Source organism: Zonotrichia leucophrys, chromosome 12, assembly GCF_028769735.1.
Source record: "Zonotrichia leucophrys gambelii isolate GWCS_2022_RI chromosome 12, RI_Zleu_2.0, whole genome shotgun sequence".
NCBI lineage: Eukaryota > Metazoa > Chordata > Aves > Passeriformes > Passerellidae > Zonotrichia > Zonotrichia leucophrys.
The window spans coordinates 4,770,082-4,796,409 of NC_088182.1; the positions used below are offsets into that span (position 1 = coordinate 4,770,082).

The 26,328-nt window shown below is 42.3% G+C and overlaps 2 protein-coding genes across 5 annotated transcripts; one reads left to right on the forward strand and one right to left on the reverse strand.

Annotated features, from left to right (window-relative positions):
* Window positions 1-1,498: 1,498 nt before the first annotated feature.
* ARL6IP5 (ADP ribosylation factor like GTPase 6 interacting protein 5) lies at window positions 1,499-11,558 on the reverse strand. Its single transcript, XM_064723824.1, has 3 exons — window positions 11,261-11,558; window positions 3,558-3,775; window positions 1,499-3,239 (listed from the first exon to the last, which is right to left on the reverse strand). The coding sequence occupies exons 1-3, from the start codon at window positions 11,434-11,436 to the stop codon at window positions 3,067-3,069; spliced, it is 567 nt and encodes a 188-aa protein (XP_064579894.1). The 5' UTR covers window positions 11,437-11,558; the 3' UTR covers window positions 1,499-3,066.
* Window positions 11,559-13,127: 1,569 nt separating this feature from the next.
* UBA3 (ubiquitin like modifier activating enzyme 3) lies at window positions 13,128-26,010 on the forward strand. Of its 4 annotated transcripts, none has more exons than XM_064723996.1 (18): window positions 13,128-13,339; window positions 13,457-13,498; window positions 16,176-16,296; window positions 17,244-17,324; window positions 18,834-18,916; window positions 19,483-19,563; window positions 20,165-20,208; window positions 20,497-20,561; window positions 21,374-21,529; window positions 21,648-21,750; window positions 22,201-22,314; window positions 23,115-23,168; window positions 23,595-23,631; window positions 23,719-23,800; window positions 24,301-24,401; window positions 24,544-24,607; window positions 24,706-24,760; window positions 25,235-26,010. In XM_064723996.1, the coding sequence occupies exons 1-18, from the start codon at window positions 13,320-13,322 to the stop codon at window positions 25,321-25,323; spliced, it is 1,392 nt and encodes a 463-aa protein (XP_064580066.1). In that variant the 5' UTR covers window positions 13,128-13,319; the 3' UTR covers window positions 25,324-26,010. The 4 variants fall into 4 exon arrangements, with proteins under 4 accessions (XP_064580066.1, XP_064580070.1, XP_064580067.1 ...); XM_064724000.1 differs by having other exon boundaries at window positions 13,179-13,329; XM_064723998.1 differs by having other exon boundaries at window positions 13,281-13,350.
* Window positions 26,011-26,328: the final 318 nt, after the last annotated feature.

Genomic DNA, 26,328 nt, shown 5'->3' on the forward strand with positions numbered 1-26,328 from the left:
TGTGAATAGCATGTCACATCCTGGCAGGGCTGGATTTGAAGGGGTAAAACCTGTATACACACAACTCAATTTTCCCTTAATATTTTTGTGATTTTTTTTTCTCCTCCCTCTTTATGATCACATTAAGTTCTTCTGCTGCCTTTCTTGTATAGCAGCTACAGGTAAGTCACACTCTTGTGAAATACATCCACAGGAGACCAATTGTTTTAGGGGCTATTTTGTTTTTTAAAGCTACAAGGCACAGGGAAAGAGCAAAGGCTTTCCCTGTGCTAAAATGCACCTTCTTGTGGCTGCTTGATCCAAAGGCACAGCTTTGTAGCTCCTGGCAGGATTTCCTTCAGGTGAGTTCATCTCTGAGTGGTAACTCTTAGCAACCTTCCCCTGGCAGCTAAATCCCAGTCCCTCCCTGCTCCCCCTTCCCATGTTTATTTTAATAGTCCTGTAGTATCACCAATGTCCAAGACTTCTTAAATCCAAGTTAGTCTCTGCTGTCACTTGTTCAAATTTTCATTTGTTCTTGTCCTTTTGATCTTTGATGATCTGGCGTCTTTCCACTCTCCACCTTTCAAACTTGTAAAGCTCCTTCTCAGCTCTGAATCTGTTTGCAAATGTAATGCCCCAAACTTGGGAAAGCTGGTTTCTGTATTGCCCAAGAAAGAGCAAATAGCTTTAAAGCACCACATAACATGGAAGTAAGATTTAAAAAAAGAAAAAAATTTTCATTGCAGCTCTCTCTTTTTGTCAAGGTGAAGAGCAGGAAAGGAGGAAGCTTGGTACTTCCAACCAAGGCCTTGCACAGAGCAGAGCAGCAGGTGACAAATGCACCAGGTAACTGCCCAAGAAAGCTGCTGGAGCACACTGCTCTCCAGACTGGCTTCAAGGCCAGGCTGGTGCAGCTCAGACTGCAGCAGTTGGGACAGGGAAGCACAAAGGAATATGTAATATAGTGCTTTACAATCTCCAATTCAAGCTGCCAGGTACCAATTACTGCTACACCCAGGAGCTGCCAAACATGAATTTCCAGGGTGGATAGAGCATGACCTGTGAAACTGCTCTGATCCACGTTCTCCCACTGAGCAGCCTCTCAGTGATCACAGGAGGAGGGAGGCACACACAGACATCACACCATTAGCTTGACTGCAGCAGAGCTGCTACCAGTACTGCTCTGGGCACAGCTCTCAGTAATCCTAGAGGCAAAAATCCCTCTCAGGTAATTAACAGGAATTGAAATCCCAGTTAAGTAGAGTTGAGTTATGTAAGAGACCAAAGCTGCATGAAGAAATACAGTAAGTATTCCACCTCTGTAGAGCAGCTGTTTTAAGGATGCAAGAGCAAGGCTGGAACATTTCAGCTCAGAGGTCCCCTGGGCCTCAACAAAGCTGACACAGAGCACTCAGAGCACAGAGCCAGCAGCTTAATCCCCAGCACGGGCTTGTGGCACGAGCCACAGGGTGACAGCAGATCTCCCACCACCCCAACCACAGACACAGGCACAAGGTCGAGTTTCCAACCATTAGAATTTATTTTTCTTCATAACTGTGCAGTTTTTAAAATGCTACTGTAATGATGAAGTCATAGGCTACTATGTTCTTTAGGTGTGGAAACAGTTTTTGAAAACAAAGACCATGCGCTACAAGTGAGGAACAGGCCATCGACTCTTCAGCTGGAATATACAGACATTTTTGATAAATACTGATCACCTTAACACTTAAATGGAATGACATGTTCAGAGTTCTACACAGTTCACTATGAAAACAGCATGGCAAGTTACATAAAAGCTTCAACTTCAAGGATCCTTGCTTTTTTGTTAAATTAATTGCTTGGTTAGAAAAGAGAAATGCAAGAATATTTGAAATGGAGTCTCACCTGGACAACTTTCCCCCCCTGTTGTTGGTAAGCTCCTGTTATCAAGATGATTCCATCAGAGCTGGCAGTTAAATTGTGTATATATAAAAGAATCCCCCACACTGCTTTCAACATCAGGAGTTTTAACAGGCAAATATCTTCATGAATTTGAATGGGTTTTCAAAAATTTTATCTTGACATTTATTGCTTTTACTTGTAAACCTGAAATCCAGTTTATTCCTTTGAGGAGTGTTGGAAGTACAGAGTCAACAGATGCATGTTTGACCTGTATCTTTGCATTCTGGGTGAGAAGAAAGAAAAAGATGACCCACGCTCAAGAACACACATACACCTCCATCTACAAACAGCTTGTGCAGACTAAAGCAGGTAAGTCCTAAAGTAGCAGTATTTAAAAACATCCATGGGGTAGGAACTCAGCTCATCCAACCTCTCTCTTTTTCTCCCATGCTTGGCCAGAGTTTAGCTGGTACACAGGGAAGTTTGGCTCTCCTACAGAGGGGAGCAGCTCTATGGATGAGGATTTTGGAGAGCCTGAAGGTAAATGTTACCGGGACTGGCAGGCAGTGCTGTGTATATTCTTCATGCTTACAGCTATTTAGATTTTTTCAGGGCTGCTAAAGGAGGGCTGTGAGGTAAGGACAGGAACCCAGACTGTACAAGCACTGCAGAGTTTTACTACGTGCCAGTTAAGCTGGTAATGTGGTCTCTGTAATTCAGAGCACCCAAGGGACGGATCTGGAGGATGCAAGAGATACCTGCCTGTGATACATTCCAGCTCATCTGAGCATCACCAGCCTCAAAGGTGTCACCCAGCATGACCTGGCTAAACTGCAATATTTTAGAACTGAGATCAAAGGGATGCTGCTTTAATAGACCAATTTACTACAAGTCAGTTTGAGAGACTGCATTCCATAGGTTTCTACCTCTTCCTCCTCTACCCCCAGAAGAAGAGACAAGCAAACATGGTTAAGTTAGTATGTATTTGTGTAAACACCAGAACATTTTGCTATACAATAGAAAAAAAGTTGCTGTTTGTATGTTCTTAGAGGAGCCCTGAAGACCTTGGAATACCTGTATCCTGCAACTATTAACCTGTACCACATGCATTTCCTGTTTTGTACATAAACTGAAAGCAAGCTTGAACAATAGTAAATAGCAACTACACTCCTGCAACAGGCAGAAAGGCCATGTTGCAGCTGCTTACTCCTTCACTTTAGATATGTAGTCAGCCAGTTTGTTGATACTATCCTCTTGCTGTTCTAGAGCATCCAGAATGAAGCCCATCGGGGTCTTCTTCAAGCCTATCCCCTCCATCTTGTTCTGCAGCTTGTTCTGTATGTTCCTGAGCCTCAGGGAAGCATGGACAAACATCACTGCATGACAAAAACACCCTCATTAATTGCTAATGCCCAAGAAATGCATAGTTCTTGCAGCACTTAAGACTCATTCCAGCACCGTGACATCACTGGAAGATGATGATGTATCAATGACTGCTGAAGTAACCACAGGTATCCATTTAATAATAACATTAAAGATGGCTTGTGCTGCTTTGTGTCCCCTCCCCCAGCTCTGCTTTGGGACCACTTAAACACAGACAGCAAAGTTAACAGCTGACTTAGACTCTGCAGACTTGGTTGAGAAAGCTCAGGTCACACACCTCCAGTGCCCCAGGGAAGAGAACAAATACTCACAGAGGAGAGGAAGCGTGATCCCAAACATGAACACCATGACATCCCCCAGGTAGGAGATCAGGAAGTAGCTAGACAGCATGATGGCCAGGACAAACGTGGTTGGGTACTGCTTCTTCAGCTTGCGGAGCACATCCTTGTTGTGTGACATCCACACAAAGCCCAGGAACACCAGCACCACCACAGTGCCACCAATGAGCATGTTCAGGGGACTCAGAAACCTGGACAGAAGAGGAACAACAACCAAAGAGTTCAGTTTTAGAACCTTCAGGACTTGTGTGTCCATAGAGGATCAGCCAGCTCAGTGGTAATGCTGCCAGGGAGGTAAGGCATTGAAAAGGAAGATGCTCTTGTGAAGATCTTCACCAAGGTCTTTAGCAGGAGCTGAATAAAGTAAAAAGTACAACTGAAGAAGAAACCCTTAGTGTTGAATTTGGATAATCTTTGTCTTTATGTTCACTTGATGGATTTCTGCAGCACATCATCATAGAAGCACTGCCCACCAGGACCCCTCCTACCTCTGCAATCAACTCATTTGATAAATATCACACCCAGAGTCAGCATATCCAGAGAGTAGATGGAGACAGCACTGACTGATCCTCCCCTACACATGACCAAAACCAGGCTCAGGCTAGGCCTTCAGATGAACTGGCTCTTCTTGCTATCTCATCTAGGTTTGCAAAATGGGAAAGGTAGAACACTGAGTAAAGGAAGTTACCTCACTACTTCTCATTTCTGACTAAACCTTCTCATTGGTTTACAGTCAAACAAAAGAATTGTATGAACCTGCAAAAGTAGCTCACCACTGGTAGCACAACAGATGGAAGCCCAGTCCCAAGCAAGCATGCCTGAGAGTCAGAAGGAGCTGGAGTATGTGATAAAGGTCTTACAGGAAGAAGAGCCAGGCTGGGCAAGGCAGTCACTGCTGAGGTTTGTGTTCTGTCATTGTTATCAGTTTCCAAGCAAACCAAGCCATGGAGTGGATCAGATCTGGACTATAAACAGCAAATCCTTTTTTGGACGAAGGCAGAAACGTCACCTGCTCAAACCACATCCCCAGGTACTTAGTGCTTGCTCAGAATCAAGTGTTCAGCAATGACTTTGCTGAGCCTGTTTCTGAACTCACCCAGAGTCCAGGCTCTATGGCATTTCACTTAAGCAGTATTATGTGAATTCGTGTGTATTCTGATTTTCTGGCTTTGGCATGCACTGATCTGATTACACAGCAGCTGAGGCCTCGGGGCTATTACAGCTATGGCAGCAGCATGACAGTGCCCAATAAAGCAAGACAAGCTCAAGGTTTACTGTTGCAGACTTTGCAGCTCATCCTGCTGCTCCAAAGCTACCGTGCCCAGTGACTCACCACTCCTCCCCACTGCCAAGGAGGATGTTATGGTTTGTGGTCTGTGCTTCACATCCGGCCCAGGCAGAAGAAATCTGCTCTGGCACTGCCAACTCTACCTGCAGTGCTAGGGAGCATTTTCCTGGAGCAGGAAGAACCCCCAACAATTATTTCACAGCAAGGAATGGCTCTTGATTCCTCAAGTCAGTTGTGCCAGCAGGGGATGGGACAGCTGGACAGAGAAAGATTAAAATTCAGAGTAGTTCCCCACCTGCTTCTGCTACTCATGCTGAAAAGCCAATCGGGCTTTTTGGAAGTGGTGAGAGGCCAGACTTGCTTGTTGCATTTGAGTCACTCCCTGCAGCCAGCCAGATTATATTTAGCTCTGAATTGTCAATCTAAAGTTTCCAGGCTGGAAAAAGTGAACAGCATTGCTCTGGAAAGAAATCAGTTTCATTTGTGCTCCTTAGCAGCAGGAGGAGGGTGACTCATGACTGGACCACACTGGTGCCTGGGTTATATATGTACCACTGGACATGTGAGATTCTTGAAGTAGGATTCACCTCCACACCTCAGCTGTCTTGGAGCAGAAATGGCCAAACTTACACAACTCACAGCAATCTTTTTTTTTTTGTTGTTGTTGTTGCTAAAAATCCACGGACAAGATAATCCTGGAAGCAACAAAGATCTAGACAGAGCTCCACTCTATACTTTCCATGTGCCCGGAAAATACTCTCAAAGCCTTATCTACATTTCCTGTTTCTCTTGTTACAACTTCAGAAACTTGTGGTGAAGAACCATCCCTCCATATTTATGAGAAGAGACAAAGACTTCTCTGCTCCACATTTCTTTCTGGTATTACCCAGGTTCTGTGTAACTGCCTGGCTGTAAGGGACATGAAGAGGGGTGAGGGGAGAATGCATTCAGAAGATCCCTCTTTTCTGAGGAGAGTGCTTTGAATCACATGTTTTCTGAAGTGGGCTGCATTCCAACGTGTACAAGGGAACAGTGAGCAGAGGTATCAAGTGAAGGCATTCAGAGCCACATGAACACAGATGAGGATCACAGTTGCCACTGAAAACCAGCATTCACATCATCAGCCATGTGTCCACAGACTTCACTGCTGGTGATTACACTGCTGGACAGGGTGTCATTGCCAAAGCCACCCTTTGCTGCTTGACTCACCCACAGCATAATTGACAGCACTATCTAAGATTATCCTAGACATTCAGATGTAGAAAATTCTTCTACAACAATGGCAGTATTAAGGAAGGCAGAACTCCATTGTCTGGTTTCACTCAGATCTGTTGGCACACTGCTCTCAATAGCACAATAGCTAAAAACTAAAAAGGAAAAAACAGGGAAATGTAATTTTAGAACAACAGAGACTGGGAAAAAAGAGCTGTGTAACAGCTCTAGAAGTCACTTTAATGTTGAACCACTAACACTGATATTGGCCACATTTATACAGAGGTCAGAACACAAGAGGACAAATTTGTGCTCAGGCAAGGAGCCTGGAAGTCTTTCAGAGATGCAGAGGAAAGGTAAGTGACCTGCCATTAAGTATGTTACAAGATACTTTCTAAATATAATTCCCTTTAACAGGGATTTATGAGACCTCAAATACCTAAAAATGTAATGCACAGAACTACCAGCATGGCAAGGGTAAGGTGACTTGAGTTTATACTGCTCAGAGGACTTGGGGGAAGAAAAACTCTTTTAAGTTAGACATAAAACCCACTAATTTCTCTGACCTCAAAAGTAGTGAGTGTGGCAGGACTAACAGCATTTGGGGGTGCCAACAGCCCAGAGCACCCCAGCTGGATCATCTCCTTTGTTTTCTGTGGTGACAGGGTACAAGCCTGTGACCTCCAGTACAGCTGGGACAAGGTGACCAGGAAAAGCCATCATCCAGATTCAGTTTCCTGCTCCCTGCAGACACCAGGCTTCCTTCAGCATCCACCTAGATACAAAGTAGAGACAGGGAAAACAACACATGAAAAGAAACATGCTGGATGGCTGCAGGGACAGGGGCATTGTCCTGTGTCAAGCAGGACCACAGAACACTTTGCATTGGTAGAAGCAGCCTCAGGACAGCAGGGATGCTGGGGGTGCACTTGTGTGGGAAGAAGTACTGGCAGCTACCCCTGGCCAGCAGAAATAGATGAAGATGAAATACTTTCTTTTTTTTGAACTAGATTCATATCTCTAGGCACTGCCCTACATGCATCACAAAACAGGTCAGAATTCTCACACAGGAGCAGGAAAACACAAAAAGCTCTGCTTTCAGTGAATTATCACATCACCTCTTCTTGTCAGGTTGTTTCCTACCTGCACACTTGTGCACAGCTTACAGCAGGAGAGGGGGAGGACACACAGCTGTAGCACAGGGAAAGAACAGCTTGGCAAGGCACATTCTTTGTGTAAGGCAAGGAGCCTCCAGCAGCACAAGCCCAGAAATAGGATAGGCCACATAAAAAGCAAGAGCAAGATAGCTCCATCCTCAGATCATCTCCATTTTAGATGACTGTCTTGGGGTGATTATTCAGCAGTTGCTGTCACATCTGTTTCTTTCACATGTGACCGGCAAGTTTGAACAAAGGCACTGAGTATGAGACTGGCAGTTATTGAGAACATTTTTTTAATTTAGAGCAGCTCAGTTAGGCTGAAATAAGCATGAAAATTCCTTCTTAGAAGGCTTTTTGCTCCACTATGGCCCAAGCAGTGGGCAGGTCAGAGCACTAAAATGTGCTCATTTGTATTAATTTAAATAACTTGAAAGATGAAGTTCTGCCTCCTCTCTCCCCATACTTTGAGCTTCACTGAGGTTATGCAGCTGTAACTACAAGTAGCATACAAAACTATAAATAGCACATTGTCTGGAGGGATTGTCCTCAGCATCCAAGGATTTAGCAATGCTTCTGTACCTACTGTTGCTCACTTGCATGGCTTTGACAACGGGAGACAGATTCCTTGCCTGCAGAACTGCCAGACCTTTAAGAAGTTATGCACCAATATTATTATGCAACATGATTTAAAATTATGTGTTTTGCTCACTCATTCTTAGCCTTTCATCAAGCATGAGAGCAACTAAACATTTTGCTGCCCTGGAGCGTCTGTTTCAGCAAAGGGGATCCCTACAAGTACATCAGCTAAGGCAGTGATCTGGGGAAGAGACATGGAAAAAAAAATGACACAGATGTTGACTGCTGGGGTTGTACAGATGGACAAGAGATGTTTTAAAGTGGCAAAAGAAAGAGACATCAAACCTCAGGCTGCAAGGAGAATATTATTCCAAGACAGAATGAGCACTCTGATGCAGCATTCCAAAATTCAGCACGCTTTTTTAAAACTGTCAGATTTTGAAGCTAATTTTTAGCAAGTACATGGCAACAAAAGCCTAGATGAAATTACATGAATTTAAAGTAGTTAAGTTTGAACTACATGATAAGAGAGGCCTTGTTGGAGTAGGTGGAAGAACAGACAAATTTCACTTATTAACTAAATTGACTGTTTGAGGGAAGTTTCAAGATGTGGGAGGCACTGAAGGCCCTGATTTTAATGAAAATTCATACAGGACTCACAATGACAGGGCCCTAGCTCAGGGTAAGAACAGGGAGTCCAGTTCTTCTATAAGTAGGAGAAAGGGCAGAATTTTGTCAAGAGCTTGTTTTTTATCAGCAGTCTACTGCAACAGAGTTGTAGGGGGGGAAAAAAAGAAAAGGCAGACAAGTCCAGAGTCCTGCTTAAAGGAATTTGCAGGGAGGGAGTGTGGCTGCTACCACCAGCCTGTATTTGTGGAGTGGCACTAATTCACAAAGTTTGGTTTCTTGTTCACTGGTTTATTATTTTCTACCCACTCCTGTAGACTGAAAGTAAAATCTGCATTACTGCAAAGCACAATTTAATTTACAGGTAAGAGTAGCTACAGGAGAAGGCAAATGGAAGGAGAGGGGCAGGGACACAGTGCAGAAAAGATCATTACAATTCCACTGTGCTCAGGGTAAGGTTATTCCACACCTTGTGGAGAGAAGGTAAAAGGCTGGAGAGCTCAGCTTTGTTGTAGGAGGGGCAGTAAACTAAAGCTGTGGCACAAAGTATTTCCAGTATCAAGAAAGCTCTGGGCTACAATTTCTGTGTCAGCCCAGCACAACCACAGTACTGCAACAGCTGAAAATATCTTTGCATTTCAAGTCTGCCTATATAATTTGATGGTTTATAAACAGGTAGAGTTGGTCATAGGTTAAGTTTAGTTTTGATCACAGGAAGACCACTTTATTAGTGGTTCCAATAATCCTGCCCTTAGGCCTGGACACAGCCCTGGAGTTCCTAAAAAGCCATGATTCATCATTTATCAGGGGTTCCTGCTCATTACAGAATGAAGTGAAAGACAACTTAGTCATCAACTTAAATTTATCAGGAGAACTTTCTTTACCTTTCTTCCAAAGCCACAGTCTGGCCAAATGAAAAGTATTTTTATTAAAAGAAATGGATACTTTTTCTTTATTGAGGTATTATCCCATTTTCTTCAGAATTATTCTCCCATATGATTTTACTGCTATGTTAGAAGAATCCGGTTCATCATATACCAAAGACTCTTAAGACAGCAATAAAAAATAAAAGGCAGATAAAGATCCCACTTCAGGCCTTGTTCACCCATAAGTTTTCAACACAGAGGATTATCATTCAACATTAAGATATTATATTTGCAGTTCTGATATTAGTTTCCATCTTCTGTGGCTCTCTTCCTCCTCCACCTCCCACCTCAGCACATTAGTAGGAAACAAGTGGGAGAGAAATCTCCCCCCATCTGTAGAAAAGCAATCAGAGTTCAAAAGCAGGAATTTAGGAGGGTGAGTAAAAGCTGCTGCCATCCCTGTTTTACAGGGAAATACCCAGTTTGGAGATACCAAAATTATTTACAGCCTTTTCCCACTTTCTTGGGCAGAAGAGCTGCACCCCTGCTTTCCAGGGACTCTGTGATTTATCTGTTCATTGAGAGCTGGCTACAGCATCGTGCTGCTAATGAGGTAATGAACACACAAGTCTAGAATGAACAGTAAGACCATGGAAGTCTCATTTTGCCAGCCTAGTAGTCTGTAAGATCACTGTGACATATCCCCACCAAAATAGACAAGAACAAGGCCTATGCCACTATACTAAACCTAAAACTATCACATACATCAGGAACATAACGCAAGATTCTGAGCCTATCCTTCCACTGAGCACAAGTCAAAGTCTCTTGTGAGCCACAGAATCTTTATCAACTTAGATGCTGGGTCAACAGCTTCAGAAGCCCTGACAGGATGCAGAATGCTTACCCCCCCCAAAAAAAAAAATTGATTTAGGGGAATCACTTTAAGCCTCTGCAACATAAGAGATAAGATGTACTTCAGCCAAAGCCACTCTGGCCTGGTGGCTGGGCAGTTCTCCAAATTAAGCATTTGTGTGTTGCTTGTTGAGAAGAGCGGAGTATTTCAGTTTCCATATTAAAAGCTTAATCATCATTTCTGCTGCATGTCTTGCTTAATAGCTTTCTGACCAAAGATCCTAGAGCAGTACCTGAAATAGAGTCACATAGGTCACATAGCCTTTGATTCAGAAGGTGATTATAAGGTTATTTCCTTATTCCCTTTAGGAATGCTGGGTGTGACACAATAGCAGATGGTCCTACCTCTAAGGTCTGAATCCTGCCCACCAGAACGAAATGAAGGGGTACTTCATATGTTTTATAGCGAACTTTTTCTGTATGAGCTAAATCAGAAATAAGAACGGCTTGCCCTGAACATTACTTTAGAACAGTAACAGAGAGCAGAATTTACCGATGCATTTTTTTAAATTCCAAGCTGAGCGTGTCTCAGCCTGAGCAGCCCCGCTGGGCAGGCTGGGGAGGAAGCACAGCTCGCTGCGCAGGATGCGGCTCGGCGAGCAGCGCCATCCCGCACCCCGAGCATCGCTGCCTTCCGCCCCGGGCACCGGCTGGAGGAGCAGCCCGTGGGAAAGGGAGATAACACACACAGCGAGCCCTGGGCCGGGCACACCCCACCGACACACCGCAAGCCCCGCTGCCACCGAGCGCCGAGGGAGGCTGCAAACCAGGCCGCTGCATTTTTAAACCACACCGGGGGTTTAAGGAGGGGCGGGAAGGGGAAAGGGGAGGGAAGAGGGTAAGGGGAAAACAGGGGAAAAGGAGAAAGGAGGAAAGGAAAAGGCAGCTCCCCCGCCCCTGTACTCTCACATCCCGGCCGGGCCCTTTCCCGTGGCACCGGCCCGGGTCGCAGAGCCCATACCCGGGCACCGGGGACCGCGGCCACCGCACCGCCCGCCCCGGCCCTGCGGCCGCACCGCGAGGCCGCGCACTGACCCCACGATGGAGACGAGCGCAGCGGCCACCATCAGGTAGTTGGTCTGGTAGTAGAGCAGGTTGCTGACCACGCGGTTGTTCCATTTCGAGATGTCCTTGAGGTCGGGCAGGGCGAAGCGGTCCGAGCCGGGGAAGAAATCGTCCCAGGCCCGCAGCGGGGCCACCTGCACCTCCATGGCCGCCGCCGCCGCCGCGCAGGCTCGGGAGCGCCGGGCACCGCCCCGGGGCGGCTCCGGCACCGACAGCGACGGCGGTACCGGGGCGGCACCGGCACCGACAGCGGCCCCGCTCCGCTCCGGCCCCGCCGCTCCGCGCTGCTGAACCCGAGAGCGAACGAGCAGCAGCACAAGCGACAGGCGGGTGTCACCGCCCAGGGCTGGCAGCTGACAGGGGCTGCTGTCAATAACCGTGTAAATTCATTGTTCCTTCAGCGAGTGGTGATGCACGTAGGGCATTCACGTGGCGAAGCCGCTTGGCATCGTCTGTGAAACAAGGGGTGAGCGGGGAGGGCACCACGAGAAGTGTCAGCCCCGGCCAAGGAGGCTCTGAGGAGTGTCTGTCCCATGGCAGGGGGGCTCTGCTAGTGGGGTTGGTGTCTTCAAGCTGAATTTTCTGTCTTCACGCTGAATTTTCTCACCTTTTGCAAAGTAACTGATGCCGCCTGATAATTTCTACAACAGAATTTGCCTAATTAAAAAAAGAACTTTGGGTTTCAGGCATTGCGTCGGATTACATCACCTAAATAAATATGCATGAGGAGGGCGGAGAATATGTAGTATGTGGGCGGGTTCATGTAAATTTTACTATATAATAGATAGAACGTTTTACCCCTTGGTGTGTTTGATTTGTGGAAACTTCTGCCTGTGCAGATTAAACAATGTCTCCTTTCTAAACTAGACTCTGTGTTTAGAGAGCTCCTAAAATGGGCAACAGGGCAACCGTGCCTTTGGAGGGAAAGGTTGGTGCCAGCAGCTGTGGTGTTTTGACCCCATGTCCATGTTGGAACACTTGTGTTTTCAGGCTTTCACACTTCAGCCACCATGGCTCGAACATCACACAGCACCCAGGGTTTGCTGCGCTTCTGTGCATCAAAATCCTTCTCCAAATGTAAGCAGGCTGGCTGGCACTTGCTTCTCACAGCTCCATCCGTGAAGGATTTACATCCCTGAAGTTTGGGAACCCAAGACTTGAGCACAGCCCAAGTTAGTCCTGCTCATCAGTTTCCTGGACTACACTGTTCTGGTTTATGCCTGGTCCCTGCCCAGGGAATGCTGATAAGACAAAAGCTATTGTGGCAGGCAGTGACCAGCCCAGTGATCACATTTGGGTTCCAGCCTTCCTGAAGGCTTTAAGGCATCATGATCTCCACACTTTGTCCCTGAGGATGTTCTCCATGGCTCCCAGGAAGTTCTGAGTCTGGAGGAGGCCAGGGAAGCTCTGCTGTGAGGAAAGGCTGAGGGAACTGGGATGGTTCAGCCTGGGGTGACCTAATTGTGGCCTTCCAGTACCTGAAGGGAGGCTGCAACAAAGATGGAGAGAGAATATTTACATTGGCCTGGAGTGATAGGACAAAGGGGAGTGGCTTCAAACTGATGGACAGTAGGTTTAGATTAAACATTAGGAAGAAATGCTTCCCTCTGAGGGTGGTGAGGCCCTGGCACAGGTTACCCATATAAGCTGTGGCTGTTCCATCCCTGGAAGTGTTCAAGGCCAGGTTGGACAAGGCTTGGAGAAACCTGGGGTAGCGGAAGGTGTCCCTGCCATGGCAGGGGTGAAACTGGATGGGCTTTGAGGTCCCTTTGAAGCCAAATCATTCCAGGACTCTGTGACCATCAGAGAGGCGGGCGCAGGAAGATCCCTCGGGTGCGGGCAGGCAGGACGGGAGGGAGTCTCTGCGTCAGGGATCGGAGGTGTCCCCGCCGTGTGTCCGCGCCGGTTATCGTCACTATCGCCACTATCGGCACTGTCGCCGCTATCGCCGCCGCCCGGGCCGCGCTGAGCCCGCCGGGCCCGGGCCCGCCCCGCCGCTCGCGGGGCACTGTGGGAAGCAGAGGGAACTATGGCGGATGGTGAGGAACCGTAAGTGCCCTGTATGTGCGTGCTCGGCCGGCCCTGCCCCGGGCCCGGGGTCCCCTCTCCCTCCTCCCCGGTCTCTGTAGCGCGATACTGACCCTTCTTTTATTCTCTCTCTTTTAGGGAGAAGAAAAGAAGGAGGCTAGAGGAGCTGCTGGCGGATGGGTTAGTGCGGGGCTGCGGGCGAGCGGGGCAGGGGCAGCGCTTGCTGGGGCGGGGGTAGGTGAGGGCGAGCCGCAGCCCCGCAGGAGCTGAGGGCTGGGAGGAGGCTGCGGGGCCCGCGGGGGAGCTGCCGTAGGTGGGGCAGGGCCCTTGAGCAGCCCGGCCTGGGGGAGAGGAAGCCCCCGGGGAGAGGAGCGGGGCGGGAGTGGCGGGCTCGCAGCTTGGCATGGTGTGCTGAAGAGCTTGGTGAGGAGACGGGGAAAAGCTGCCTGGCCGGTCAGGGACCTGGGAGGGCCTCTAGGCTAGAAGCAGGTGACTTAAGCTTTTGGCTGAAAATTAAAAATCCAGACTGCAGAACAGTTGTCTCTGCGCATTAAAACTCTTAAAAAATCTACGCACCTGCCTTAAAGGCTGTGAAAATTGAGAAATCTTCAACATCATCTGCTTCCATCCCTTACTATTCCATTCCATTGTGTGCCCTGGGTCAGCAGGCAGGCCTGCCTGGGCTCTGGCAGTGCATGTGTGCGGGGATGGGCCCACAGCATCCCGGGGCATGTGGGGTGGGAGGGCTGCATGCCGAGTCCCCAAAAGCATGGAGCTTTGGAGATGTGAAGGGAAAAAGTCTGAGCTTAAAGGACTGTGGTGCTCTGATGTTTCAAACAAAATTTAAAATGAAAATAAGTCATTGAAATAAATAAGAATGTTGTTGAGCTCTTATACCTGGTCGTGCTGTAACAGCACAACAAATAAACACTTGAGAAAATTGTCTGTGAAATAAAACATAAAATATCAGGTTGAGTTACGGATGTTTTTCAGATCTCCACAATGTCCAACCCTCTAAAAAATGAATGGTAGGCTAATTGCAAAAGTGAAACTAGATCTTTGTATTTTCATCGGTTAGGAAGGGAAATACACATCTAAACAGAAAAGGAGTGCTGCTGTTTAGTAGCTTTTTATAGGGACTATAGAAAAGAATTTAAAAAATTATTCTTAATGTCACCAAACACAGCTTCTACACTCATTTCCAGAAATGCTAAAAACTACAATACCCATAGAAGCAGTTTTTGTGATGTCTGTTGACCCATTTTAAGTGCTTAATGCACCTCCTGAAATCTGTTGTACAGCAGATGGGGAGTTCTGCAGAGGGGGTGTTTTGTTTATTTACACCATTTCCCATTATGTGAAATATGTGTATTTTCACATTATTGTGAAAACTAGAGGAGATACGAAAGTGCATCTGAGGTCAAAAGACCCTTATGAATTCAAGTAATTATTGTAAGTTTTATTTAACTGTTCGTGTAGTGAGTAACTTCCCTCAACAGTTAATGAGGGGAGTTCAGTCTGCAGTCAAATTATCCTAGAATCCTGGAATGGTTTGGGTTGGAAGGGACCTTAAAGATCATTTTGTTCCAACCCACTGCCATGGGCAGAGACATCACAGGTGAATTATAATTTATTAATTGCTGCAGTTTAAGGAAGTTTTTCCCTGTTACTGAAAATCTTTTGCAAAATCCATTGCCTCTAACTTCACTTACTTTGGCATACTGTGTTGTCCAAGTTCTGAATTCTGTGACAATAAAAGAACTCATTCCAGATGTTTTCACCACATTTACCTTTGATTTTGAGATGAGTTATGAGAAAGTTATAATAAATTCTGAACATTACCCAAGAGTTAATAGACAAGTGCTTTTCATAGGAGCAAGCAGGTGGAGAAAGATAGGAGAAAACACTTTATCAGTGGTGACATATCCTGTGCTACTCAGGATTGGCTCTTTTATAACGAGCTTAATTTTATATTAACATAGAACATAATCATATTTATTGAGTTTCACTTCCCTATTTATTTAATAGGGAAGTAGGTGTTGATCTTATAGTAGAAAAATACTTGAGAGCTGATTTTGAACTATTCCTGTGAGTCTCTTAAAAATTTAAATCTATACTTCTGTACTATTAAAAGTGACCTGCAAAAGGAGAAAAGGGTATTGGAATATTTGATGTAAAATTCTGCCTTGAAAATTTAAAGCAAGATAACTGCACACATTCCTTTTTATTTCAAGTGAGACTGTTACTGCAGACAGGCTCAAGGATGCCTGTAAAATGGGGCAGTTCTAATTCCATGGTACCACCTGAGGGTGAAGAACATTCAAGATTCATGTCTTAAAAAAAATATTTGTCTAAATAAACTACCCTGAAGATCAGAGGATGATGTTGGGACACGTTACTGTAATTTATTCAGAGCCTCACCGTTGCAGTTACAGACTGATAAGTCTGTCAAAAAATTACAAAAATACAAGACTTGACTGATGAAGAAACAATCACCCTCGAAATTGAAAGGAACAAGCTCTTTATGTGTTTCCTCTTCAAATTGGAGGGAAATAAAAGTAATAAGACTTGGCCCTTTTTAAACTGCAGGTCAACTTTTACTAGTAACAGTTAAATCAGTGGGTTTATTGAAATGCCTGGGTTGTTTTTCCCCTCTGTGCATATTTATATTATTGCTTTCTAGTTCCACAAATAAAACCCACTCATGCAAATACTCATATGCGTAACTTACAGGCATAAAGAGGATGCAGATGCATCTGTACAAATGATCAATAATTGAGGTGTTGTTTGCATAGCAAGTTGGAGGTGTGGCTTTTGCTGTGCGATGTTGCAGCTGAATTTACTGTGTTCTGTGCAGAATGGCTGTTGATGGTGGGTGTGGGGACTCTGCAGACTGGGAAGGTCGCTGGAACCATGTAAAGAAGTTCCTCGAGCGATCTGGACCGTTCACACATCCCGATTTCGAGCCAGGCACTCAAGTGAGAAAGACTTCATTTCAATCCAATATCTGTAGAGTGTGTTGCAAATTAATGTGAACAGGTTCATTAATTGACCACCAGCAGTGTGTGGGTACTGAAGCTGCATGAAAAGCTTGTGTTTTTATCAATTGAACACTGTGGTCCTAGGAGATAATGTTGTATTCTTTTTATAAGTTTGTATTTTTAAGTTGTACACTGTCAACTTTAAGCTTGCTGTTATCATATATGAATATATAGCAATGTATGACTTATGCTGTTTTTGAGTTTCACATGAAAAACAGCAGCATTTGAATCTCCATTTTTAAGTAATTTGATACAGTGAGGAATCTAATGTACTTAAAGAAGAAATTAGAGTTAATATGAATACTTTGAGAACTGGATAAGGTGTGTAGTAGGGTAGAGTTTTAAATATTTCTTCTGCTTTTCTTCTTTGGTTGTACATTTTGTTTCAGAGCTTTTGGTTGAAAGTATTTTCCTGTTACCTTTTTAATGTATTGTTCCATTATTTACTAGTTGGAGACTGGGGTGAAGCAGAACAGTTCACAGAAAGCAGTTATATATTTAACATTTTCAATTCTTTCTGTCCAGCAATGTTGTCTGTCTGTTTAGATTTATTTTGTATAATATATATGTGAAAGATCTGAAGAAGGAAAGCATTATCACCTTAAACCAAATAATAATAAGAGTGGACCTTGCTTTTTTCATGGTCAAAAGTAATATAAAAGTAATATACTGATATCAGCAAAGGTCTTGGTTCTCTCTAAGTGGGGATACAAGAACTGCATGAACTCGACAACTGATTAAAGTCCAATGTGTAATTACTCCTGCAAATGCAAAGCTGCTTTATCTGTAACTCACTAGGCACTGAAAATTTACAGTAACATGTTTGTAAGGGTTATGAAATAAAGCACAAATTGTATTAATTTTTTGTTTTATGTCTTCTGCAGGCCCTTGATTTTTTGTTGAGCACATGTAAAGTGCTAGTTATTGGAGCAGGAGGGTTAGGATGTGAACTCCTGAAAAACCTGGTAATTATTGTGTTTTAACCCTTTTCTTCTTCGAATTTACTCTGTTTCTTTTTTTCTTTGACAAAACTGTCGTTTTTAATTAGCTAATTTTGCAGTTCTGGTTGTATATAGCTACTAGAATTTTAAGTTCTAATCAACATGTGTAAGATACATGTTGATACAGACAATAAAGATGAAGAATGCATTTAAAAGGTGGTATTTTCATATGTTGCATGTTATTTATTCAGCTATCTCAAAGCTTGTCTTGAGTTATAACAAGTTGCTTTGTATGAAGAGTAGCCAAAAGTCCATGTGCAGCCTTCTATCCAGTCTGATATTGGTGATTTTCCATAATTGCCAGATCTAGGGAAATGAAGTCAACTAAATGAAGACAAATCATGCTTATAATGCTACAAAGTGTTTGAAATGCAAAAGTTTAATTATCCTGTTACTGTGGTTTTTATCCTCACAAGCACTCATATTTATCTCAGTGTATCAGTGTTATGAACCCATTTGAGTTTGGTAGTTTGGACTATTACTGTACTTCCCCATGTTTCTATTTAAGAACAAGGATTTCTGTTACATGAGATAGCTTTGTTCAGAAAATGTAAAGGGAAAAGTTTCAAAGTCTTTACATTTAAAAGGTAGAGTCTTAAAGGAAAATGTAAGTCATATTTTGTATATGACTCAAATTTTTTAGTCTCTTCAGAACATCACAGCTCATTTCTTTTCCCCAAACTCCATGTTTTAAAGCATTTATTTCCCTTTAACTGCAGTTCTTATTGTGTCTTTGTGTGTGACTGCTGTTGCTACTTTACCAGATCAGACCCACAATACAGTTTTAAGGCAATTGTACTGTAAAGTTATTTGCCAGATGTAGGGATGGCCTGCATGAAAATGGAGATGAGGCAGAGTTCAGTGTGTTCTTAGACAGAGAGGTGATTTTTGTGTTTGCCATCTCCTTCAGCACTGAATGCCATGAGGAATGCTGCCTTGTTTTGAACTGTGATGTCTGGGTCAATATGCCAGACTCATTTATGCCATTTATGTGAAAATGTCCCAAACCTCAACAGGAATTTTTAAAAAGCCTTTTAAAGGAATTAAACTGTGTTTTTCCTATTCCTGCCAAGCATGGAAGTGCTTATGGTATTTGATTAAATTCTGTGCTTTTTTAACTCAGTGGGCTCTTTTGATTTACTCCAGCCATGAAGGAACACTGCAGTTTCCCCTTATAGATCAGCATACTGTTGGCTTCCCTGTGTTAGCATTAGGTTGTCCAAAGCAATATTGCCTTCAGGAGAGCATTGTCTTTGCCTTTGGACTGTTATTAATTCCATCTGCCTGATACCAGCATTAGCAGCCCCACAAACCCCTTTGAACAAAGAATGACCCTGTACCTGTCTGCACAGGCAACGAGGAGCAAATACAATTGTTCCTTCAAAGGCTGCTGTTTTGGCATGTGGAGTGAATTCTGGAGCTTTGTGAGCATTTCATTTCCTGTTAAATGAAGCTGACCTTCTCTTTTCCCAGGCACTGTCTGGCTTCAGACAGATCCATGTTATTGACATGGATACTATAGATGTTTCTAACCTTAATCGACAGTTTTTGTTTCGGTGAGTGATATTTTACATTTTCCCGGTTTAACTTCTGGGTTTTTTAAAATGTACCTAAATAAAACATGTTAATATATTCATTTTTAGGTTGGACAAGAGGTCATTAAAGATTACTGGACCTTCATGTCACAATAGTACTCAGAATTAACTAAAAATTGCATATGATTTCTTCTTCTTTTGGGCTCTGTGGCATGAAGAAAATCAATCTGTGTTCCTTGCCATTCCAGTACAGCTAATGACTATTGGAAACGGTGACACCAAGGAATAAATGCACACAGATTGAGATTTCAGATTTTTGTGGTACCTTTTTCATCCAAGTACAGTGAACAAAAAAAAATAATCACTGGATGGTTTTGGTGCTGATAGCCGTAGTTCATTCTAAGACTCTCATATGTGATGCTTTACAGGGATTCTGGAATAGTTTGGGTTGAATGCCATAATATGATCCAATTAAATACATTGTTCTGAAGTAACAATTAGCCACTCAATTTGGTATTGAAATGTGTATAGATTGGAGAGACAAAATGTGCTAAAATCAAGCCTTTGGATTGCTTGGGTTTTCCCAGAGCGAAGGATGTGGGGCGGCCGAAAGCAGAAGTGGCCGCAGAGTTCCTGAACAGCCGCATTCCCAACTGTGCTGTGGTTCCGTATCCTTTCACAGAGAGGCCTGAAGGCTTCTGTATCCTAGAAAACTCTGTGGGAGGTAAGAGTATCTGAAGTATTTTGCTGCCATCCTGTTTCTCATACAATAAAGGACACATTCATTCAGCTGGTGAGTTGAGAATTCTTTCTCCCTGCTATTAACATACAGGGAATCTGCATGGGAAAGGCTCAGAAATTATTTTGTATTTTTCCACTGAGTCTTTTTATTCAAGTGGAATATTGTAATTTTCACTGAGATACTGGAATTATTCACCAGAGAGTTTTGAGTAAGCACTGGTAGGAGGCATTAGTTTATAAACACAGAGCAGCACTTACTGATAAAGGACTTTGTGAGAGCACATATTTTGAGCTTCCTAAATATTTCACCTGCTGAACTTTGCTGTTTAGAACTATTCCATTGTGCCCTTTACTAGTTTTGTGAGATGTTACAGCTTCAGCTGTGGGAATTTAATCTCAGATCACATAGTTTTTTAGAAGGTGTTGTATAGAATTACAGTGATATAGATAATACTTTGGCTTTAGGTTAGCAAATAGAAAACAATAAACTTAACTATGAATATATTCCTTTACTGGGCTTCCATTCAGGTATTTTAAAAAGATTCAAGACATGGATGAAAGCTTCTATCGACGTAAGTGGCATTTGTTTTCCTGACAAACACCCACAGGTGCTTTGGGGACCCTTGCAGATGTTGCTGCTCACTGCTTTTCCTGGTACTTTGCTGCTAATTATTTTAGTCTTCCACAGTATGCTGGAAGCAGAAGTAACACATAGACAAAATTTGAATACCCCTGTGATACAGGCAGTGTGGGGGACATAGCTAAGCTACTGTCACTCTCCCTTTTATGGACAGAATACTTTGCTTGTCTTGGGAAGTCTGCATTAGTGTAGATTTTGAATAATGTTTTTTTCTCCCCAGAGTTTCATATTATTGTTTGTGGGCTGGACTCCATAATTGCAAGAAGATGGATAAATGGCATGCTGGTAAAGTTTTCAGTCTTAATGCCTGATTATTGCTTGAGTTTAGATGACTAAAATTAAGCATACTTGTGTAGAATGTGTCATGAAAATGAATGAGGGCTGTTGAAACTCACAGCTGTCTGTATACCTGTTTTCTTTCTGTGAGCAGGATGGAATGCAGGCTCTCTTACCTGCCCTTTTCTTGAGAAGAGTTAGCCAACACCTGTGCAGTGCCCTGCAGGGATAATGTCATAGTTAGGTTACATTGCTCGTGGCCTTCTGCAGTCAGCTTTTGAAAATCAAGGCAGAAAGCTCCAGAGCTGCTCTGGATGCTCCCACTGTGAATTTTTTCTTCATTACCCAAACAGTATTTATTATGCTGCAACTTGTAAATGCCATTATTTGGAGTTGCACTGTTAGAGAATTCAGTGACCTGAAAGCTGGTAATTTTATCACTGTGAATTTGTTTGTAAAACAATGATCTGGAGTATCTACCTGTATTAAAATAAAAAAGACGAAAGCAAAACAAGTCGAGAATCAAACCTTCAACCAGACCTTCAGCCATTTGTTCTGATGAACTATAAGAACATATATAGCAAATAATAGCATTTATCAGGGGAGTAAGGGGAGGAGGTAGAGGGTGAAGGTGGTTGATAAAGTCTTGTGCACTGACAAATAAGTAGTGTTTTATATGCCCTTAAAATAAACTGTACATTAAGCATTCAGTAGTTGGGTGTACCTTTAAGAATAAAATTGTAGGATTCTTTTTCTTCCTGCAACTTGTTTAAAAACCCAAACCAAACCAAAACCAACCCCCCACCCCCTTTCTTTGTTAGATGTCATTTTTGCATTATGAAGATGGTGTCCTGGACCCAAGTTCCATCATCCCCCTGATAGATGGGGGGACAGAAGGTTTCAAAGGCAATGTGCGTGTGATCATTCCTGGCATGACAGCGTGTGTTGAATGCACACTTGCACTTTACCCACCACAGGTAACTCCCCCAGTGAAATTGCCATCTCTTCATATTCCTCTGCCTTGCTGGCTTCTTTTCTTAGTACTACACCTAATGTATCTTGGTTTCTTCTGGTTTTCCTCCCCTGCCCACCCAGGTCAATTTTCCCATGTGCACCATTGCATCCATGCCCAGACTGCCAGAGCATTGCATTGAGTATGTCAGGATATTGCAGTGGCCAAAGGAACAGCCTTTTGGAGGTAATTAATATATTGTAATGGTGCTAAATGAACATTTCTCCTTTTAATTAACTTGAGTTGGGTGGATGCTTTTAATAAAACAATCCTGACTCTTAACCTTGTGTGGTTCATTGTCATTGAATCTAATCCTCCTCTGAGCTGGAGATGGATTTTCTCTTCTTGAACTCACTCTCCAGTTCCATATTTGCTCATGTTTCTCACACTGCACAGTGTCTTTCCTGAATTAAAATGTAACTGTAACAGCTCTGTAAATTGTGCAGTGATTATAGTTTGTGTTAAAACTAAAGATGTTTGTACAAATAATACTATGGTTATTTAAAATGTCAAGTTTCTATAGCTTCATGGGGCATTCATTATAAATTAAAACAGGGATTTTTTTAGACAAAGAAGAATGCTGTGTTTCAGAAGAACTTTTATAATTGCAATTTATCTGTAAATTCTTTACTGTAGAAGGTATTGCATTGGATGGAGATGACCCTGAACATATACAGTGGATTTACCAGAAGTCTTTAGAAAGAGCATCACAATTTAATATTAAAGGTGTTACCTACAGACTCACCCAAGGTAAGGGGATGGCATTTCACCAAGTTGTGGCATTTGCACCTGGGCTGGGTTGGCATTCTTTGTATTTGTTCTGACTAAGCTGGCAGCTGTGCAGGGATAATTCTCCTCACCCTTGAAACAGAAACAAGCAGCTTGTTTCCTGTGCCAGCACAAATATTTTTATGACAAATCAGATGTTCAGGCATTCATGATGAATCAGAGGAACCTATCTGGGATAAAGCTGAACATTCTTTCTGTTATTTTATTTTTAACTTGGAGCAGCTCCACAGTTTACATTACACAGTGACCACTCTTGCTGGTTCAAAGAGTAAAAACAAAGGGACTTGATTGTCTTTTTTAGCAACATTTTGTGCCAGTTCAGGCTGCTTAAGTCTGTGGCATCTGTTCCTCTCTGCTGTCCCTGCCTCTGTTCACAGGCAAGTGCAGTATGCTGACACTCATTTCATCAGCATTTCAAACACTAACCAAATAGAAAACTCAACTCTTTCCTTTGTGCATTTCCCAGTTTAACAGGAAAAGAACAGTTTTAATTTTCCCTGCTAAATACAAAACACTTGCTTTCAGAGTTTGTTCAGTAGTTCTCTTTGTTTGATACCTGCTTTTTTTCAATGTGCTTGATCCATTCCTAAAATAAAAAAGTGCCCAAGTACTGCAGCAGCATCCCATTATACATGTTTGTTACAGAAATTCCTGGACACTTGAAAGTACTTTTGGAATCGCCCTTTGAAATTATTCTGCTTAAATTAGTCTCTCAATAGAGTTTCTTAGAAAACCCAGAGCTGTATGTTTTGTTTTTACAGGGGTGGTTAAACGAATTATTCCAGCAGTAGCTTCTACAAATGCAGTAATTGCAGGTATGCTGTAAGAACTCATTTCACTTCTGCTTTACTGACTTGAGAATTTTGTGGGACATCAATTTGGAATTGAGAGCCTGGAGAAGATAATAGTAAATTTGAAATGTGTCTGGTTTATTCTTACAGTTGTATTTTTGTTTTCCATAGAGAAACTGAAAGTGACTGAATAAATGTTGTCACTCTGGGAGAGAGCAAAAGCATTTAAGACTGGGGAGAAAAATTGAAAATACAGTACACAGGCTTGACATATCTCAGATTAGTGCCAAATCTATGGTGTTAATGCACAGAACTACCAGCTGCATTCAGATGTTTATTTTTCTCTTTATAGATTGTTATACTTGGTTGTTTCTGTCACTTTTTGTCCAGCTGTGTGGTGTCTGCATGTCTGGTAGAGCTAGGTGAAGAAATTTTTTTTTCTCATTGCAGCTGTTTGCGCCACGGAGGTTTTTAAGATAGCCACAAGGTATTTAATTTCTTATTAATTAATTAATTACAGACATGATTCCCAGCAGAATGCCATGTATCAACACTGACATATTTGCCATTACAGTGCATATGTTCCCCTTAACAACTACTTGGTGTTCAATGATGTGGATGGATTATACACATACAGTTTTGAAGCTGAAAGAAAGGTTAGTGCCATTAAAGGCTTGAAGGAATTTTTCCTTGATTTGTATTTATGCACTTTGTGTGTATTTCTGAACCTCAGTATTGAATCAGTTGGCCCCTAGCACTGAATAATAATATTTCTGAAGTTTTAAAAATGGAAACTACAGTGTTACTGGTCTGCTATTTCTGCAAAGTAGAGCTACAAAATAAGATTTTCAAACCTAAGATGACTCATGGGCAGATGATCTAAAAAAGAGGTTATGGCAAAAATTGATCTGAAAGTTTGTAGTATTGGATTTAATGTCAGATTAAATTTGTCATTCATAAATACTTAAGTGCTGTTGGGAGCCAATCAGTGACAGACTTCAGAAGGAAATGGGTTTTGTCATTAATATTTACAACTAGTAATATTTCTACAGCTAAAATTTAAAAAAAACCAACATAAATACTTTATAGACCTTACTAGCAGCATTTCTAAAATCATCTTTAACATGATGTGTATTCTTGTGCTGTTTTGTGGTAGGAGAACTGTCCAGCCTGCAGCCAGCTTCCCCAAAACATAGAGATTTCCCCATCAGCTAAATTGCAGGAGATCCTGGATTACTTAACAAATAATGCTTCATTGTAAGTTGGAACCATTCTGAGTAATTTGATAATTTGTTGATTTATTGCTTATAAAAGGTAATTTTAAAATGTGTTTTTTAACCTGATTCCTTGGTTTTGTTTTGTTCTGTTCTGTTTGTTTCTTTTTAAATGTTTTATATAGGCAGATGAAATCTCCTGCAATCACAGCAACTATGTATGGGGGAAATAAAACACTTTATTTACAGGTAATCTGAACATACATAATTGACTTAATATTCTGAATTTACTTAAATTTACTGAATTTGAAAAAAAAAATTGGCTTTTTTTTTTATTTTGTTTGCAGACAGTAGCTTCAATTGAAGAACGAACAAGGCCAAATCTTTCCAAGACACTAAAAGGTATTATGGAGCTGTCAGGTGTTGATTTTCAAGTTAGAGAAAGTTGGGAGAAGTTGAGAAAGTTAGAGAAGTTTTCAAGTTAGAGGGTCAGTTTCACCCCTCTGTGTGGATATTTAGGTTTATTTTGCATTATGCAGTAGAATTTGCTTCATTGTCTTTTTACTTTCAATACACATTGAATTTTAGTTTCACATTTCTCAGGTATATTAATTGTTTAAAGGTGAAGTGCAGGCAGATGGACAGAATTTACTTCTGTAAATTACAGACTTTCCAGTAGAGTTTTTTATATATATTTCTCAAGGTCTGTTTCCTGGTTAAATTAGATTAATATTAATTTATCCAGTGAGCTGTTTGCAGCTTTATTTAATCACATTTACAGTTTGTGAGGATAGCAATTCTAATTTTTTTGGGCTTCTTGAAAAGGCAAAGCACATGGGTTTAATTAAATTAATTAAGCTTTTCTTTCTGTTTCAGAACTGGGGCTTGTGGATGGCCAGGAACTTGCAGTTGCTGATGTTACTACACCACAGACTATGTTGTTCAAACTTCACTTTACCACTTAACTTATTCATAAGTAAAGTGCAAATACAGCAAGAGAAGTCTGTCCCCACCTTATAAAATAAACATACTCTGTGGGTGTTAAGGCAGCCTGAAATGTTCCTGTTAGTGCCAGCATGGTTGAAGGTTAGGAAATCTAAATGAATCACCATATTTCAGAATTGTATGTAGAAGCCAATATTTGGTGGATTATATTTGTATAAATGCTTATTCATGTACAGACCTCTGATGTATAGAAATACACTTTTCCCAGATTTTGTTGTCCAAATGTTCATGCTAATGTACTTTCAAACACATGGAACTTTAAGGTGGCCAAAAGTCTTGTTTTCAACACGTGTGCACACACATATGCAAAGAAAAGATGTTTTTAAAAGGAACCACAACAATCTGGTTATAAGTTTAGCACTCCTGAGACTTACTGAGTCACCTTAAACCAAAGGAAGCAGTAGATTAAAATGAGGATTTCCCTCTTGTTTGGTATTGATTTGATCAATGTTATGGAAGGTGTTAAATATGGAAGAGATGGTTTTGTTTACAAGAAACACAAAAGGAGAAAATTATCAACTGTACATGAAAATACAGGTGTGTCTCTTCACTGTCCCCAAGCAGCCACCATGCACAGCATTGCAAAATTATGTTCAAATATCATTGGTGCTGTTAAGGTATTTATTAATAAAAAAATCAGAAAGACACCTCAGTCTGTGGCTTTTCTGTGGACATTCAAGAGCATTTATAACCTCCATTAAAAATTCTGGGGCATCATTTGGCTGCTTTAGTCAGGGACTTAAGGAGTGCCAGTGAATTCTAGTCTGATGTGTTAGCTGTGTTTGAAGTTCATAATTTTTTAACTATGAACTGCATAGTTTAGAAGGATGAGGATTAATGGGTACAGATTGAACAAGGTGAGAAATACAGGGATAGGACAAGGAGTAATGGTACAAATTGAATGAGGGGAAATAAGGGAATAGGACAGGGAGTAATGGGTACAAATGGAAAGAGGGGAAATAGGA

What these genes read in the sequence shown, in the direction of transcription:
- ARL6IP5 (XM_064723824.1), bottom strand. Translation starts at nt 11,436, where the DNA reads ATGGAGGTGCAGGTGGCCCCGCTGCGGGCCTGGGACGATTTCTTCCCC. An exon ending in GCGCTCGTCTCCATCGTGGG is followed by an intron (nt 3,776 to 11,260) that starts GTCAGTGCGCGG and finishes TCTTCTGTCCAG; the next exon opens with GTTTCTGAGTCCCCTGAACA. An exon ending in GATCACGCTTCCTCTCCTCT is followed by an intron (nt 3,240 to 3,557) that starts GTGAGTATTTGT and finishes TTTGTCATGCAG; the next exon opens with TGATGTTTGTCCATGCTTCC.
- UBA3 (XM_064723996.1), top strand. Translation starts at nt 13,320, where the DNA reads ATGGCGGATGGTGAGGAACC. An exon ending in GTTTTGAAGCTGAAAGAAAG is followed by an intron (nt 23,801 to 24,300) that starts GTTAGTGCCATT and finishes GTTTTGTGGTAG; the next exon opens with GAGAACTGTCCAGCCTGCAG. An exon ending in TCTTTCCAAGACACTAAAAG is followed by an intron (nt 24,761 to 25,234) that starts GTATTATGGAGC and finishes TTTCTGTTTCAG; the next exon opens with AACTGGGGCTTGTGGATGGC.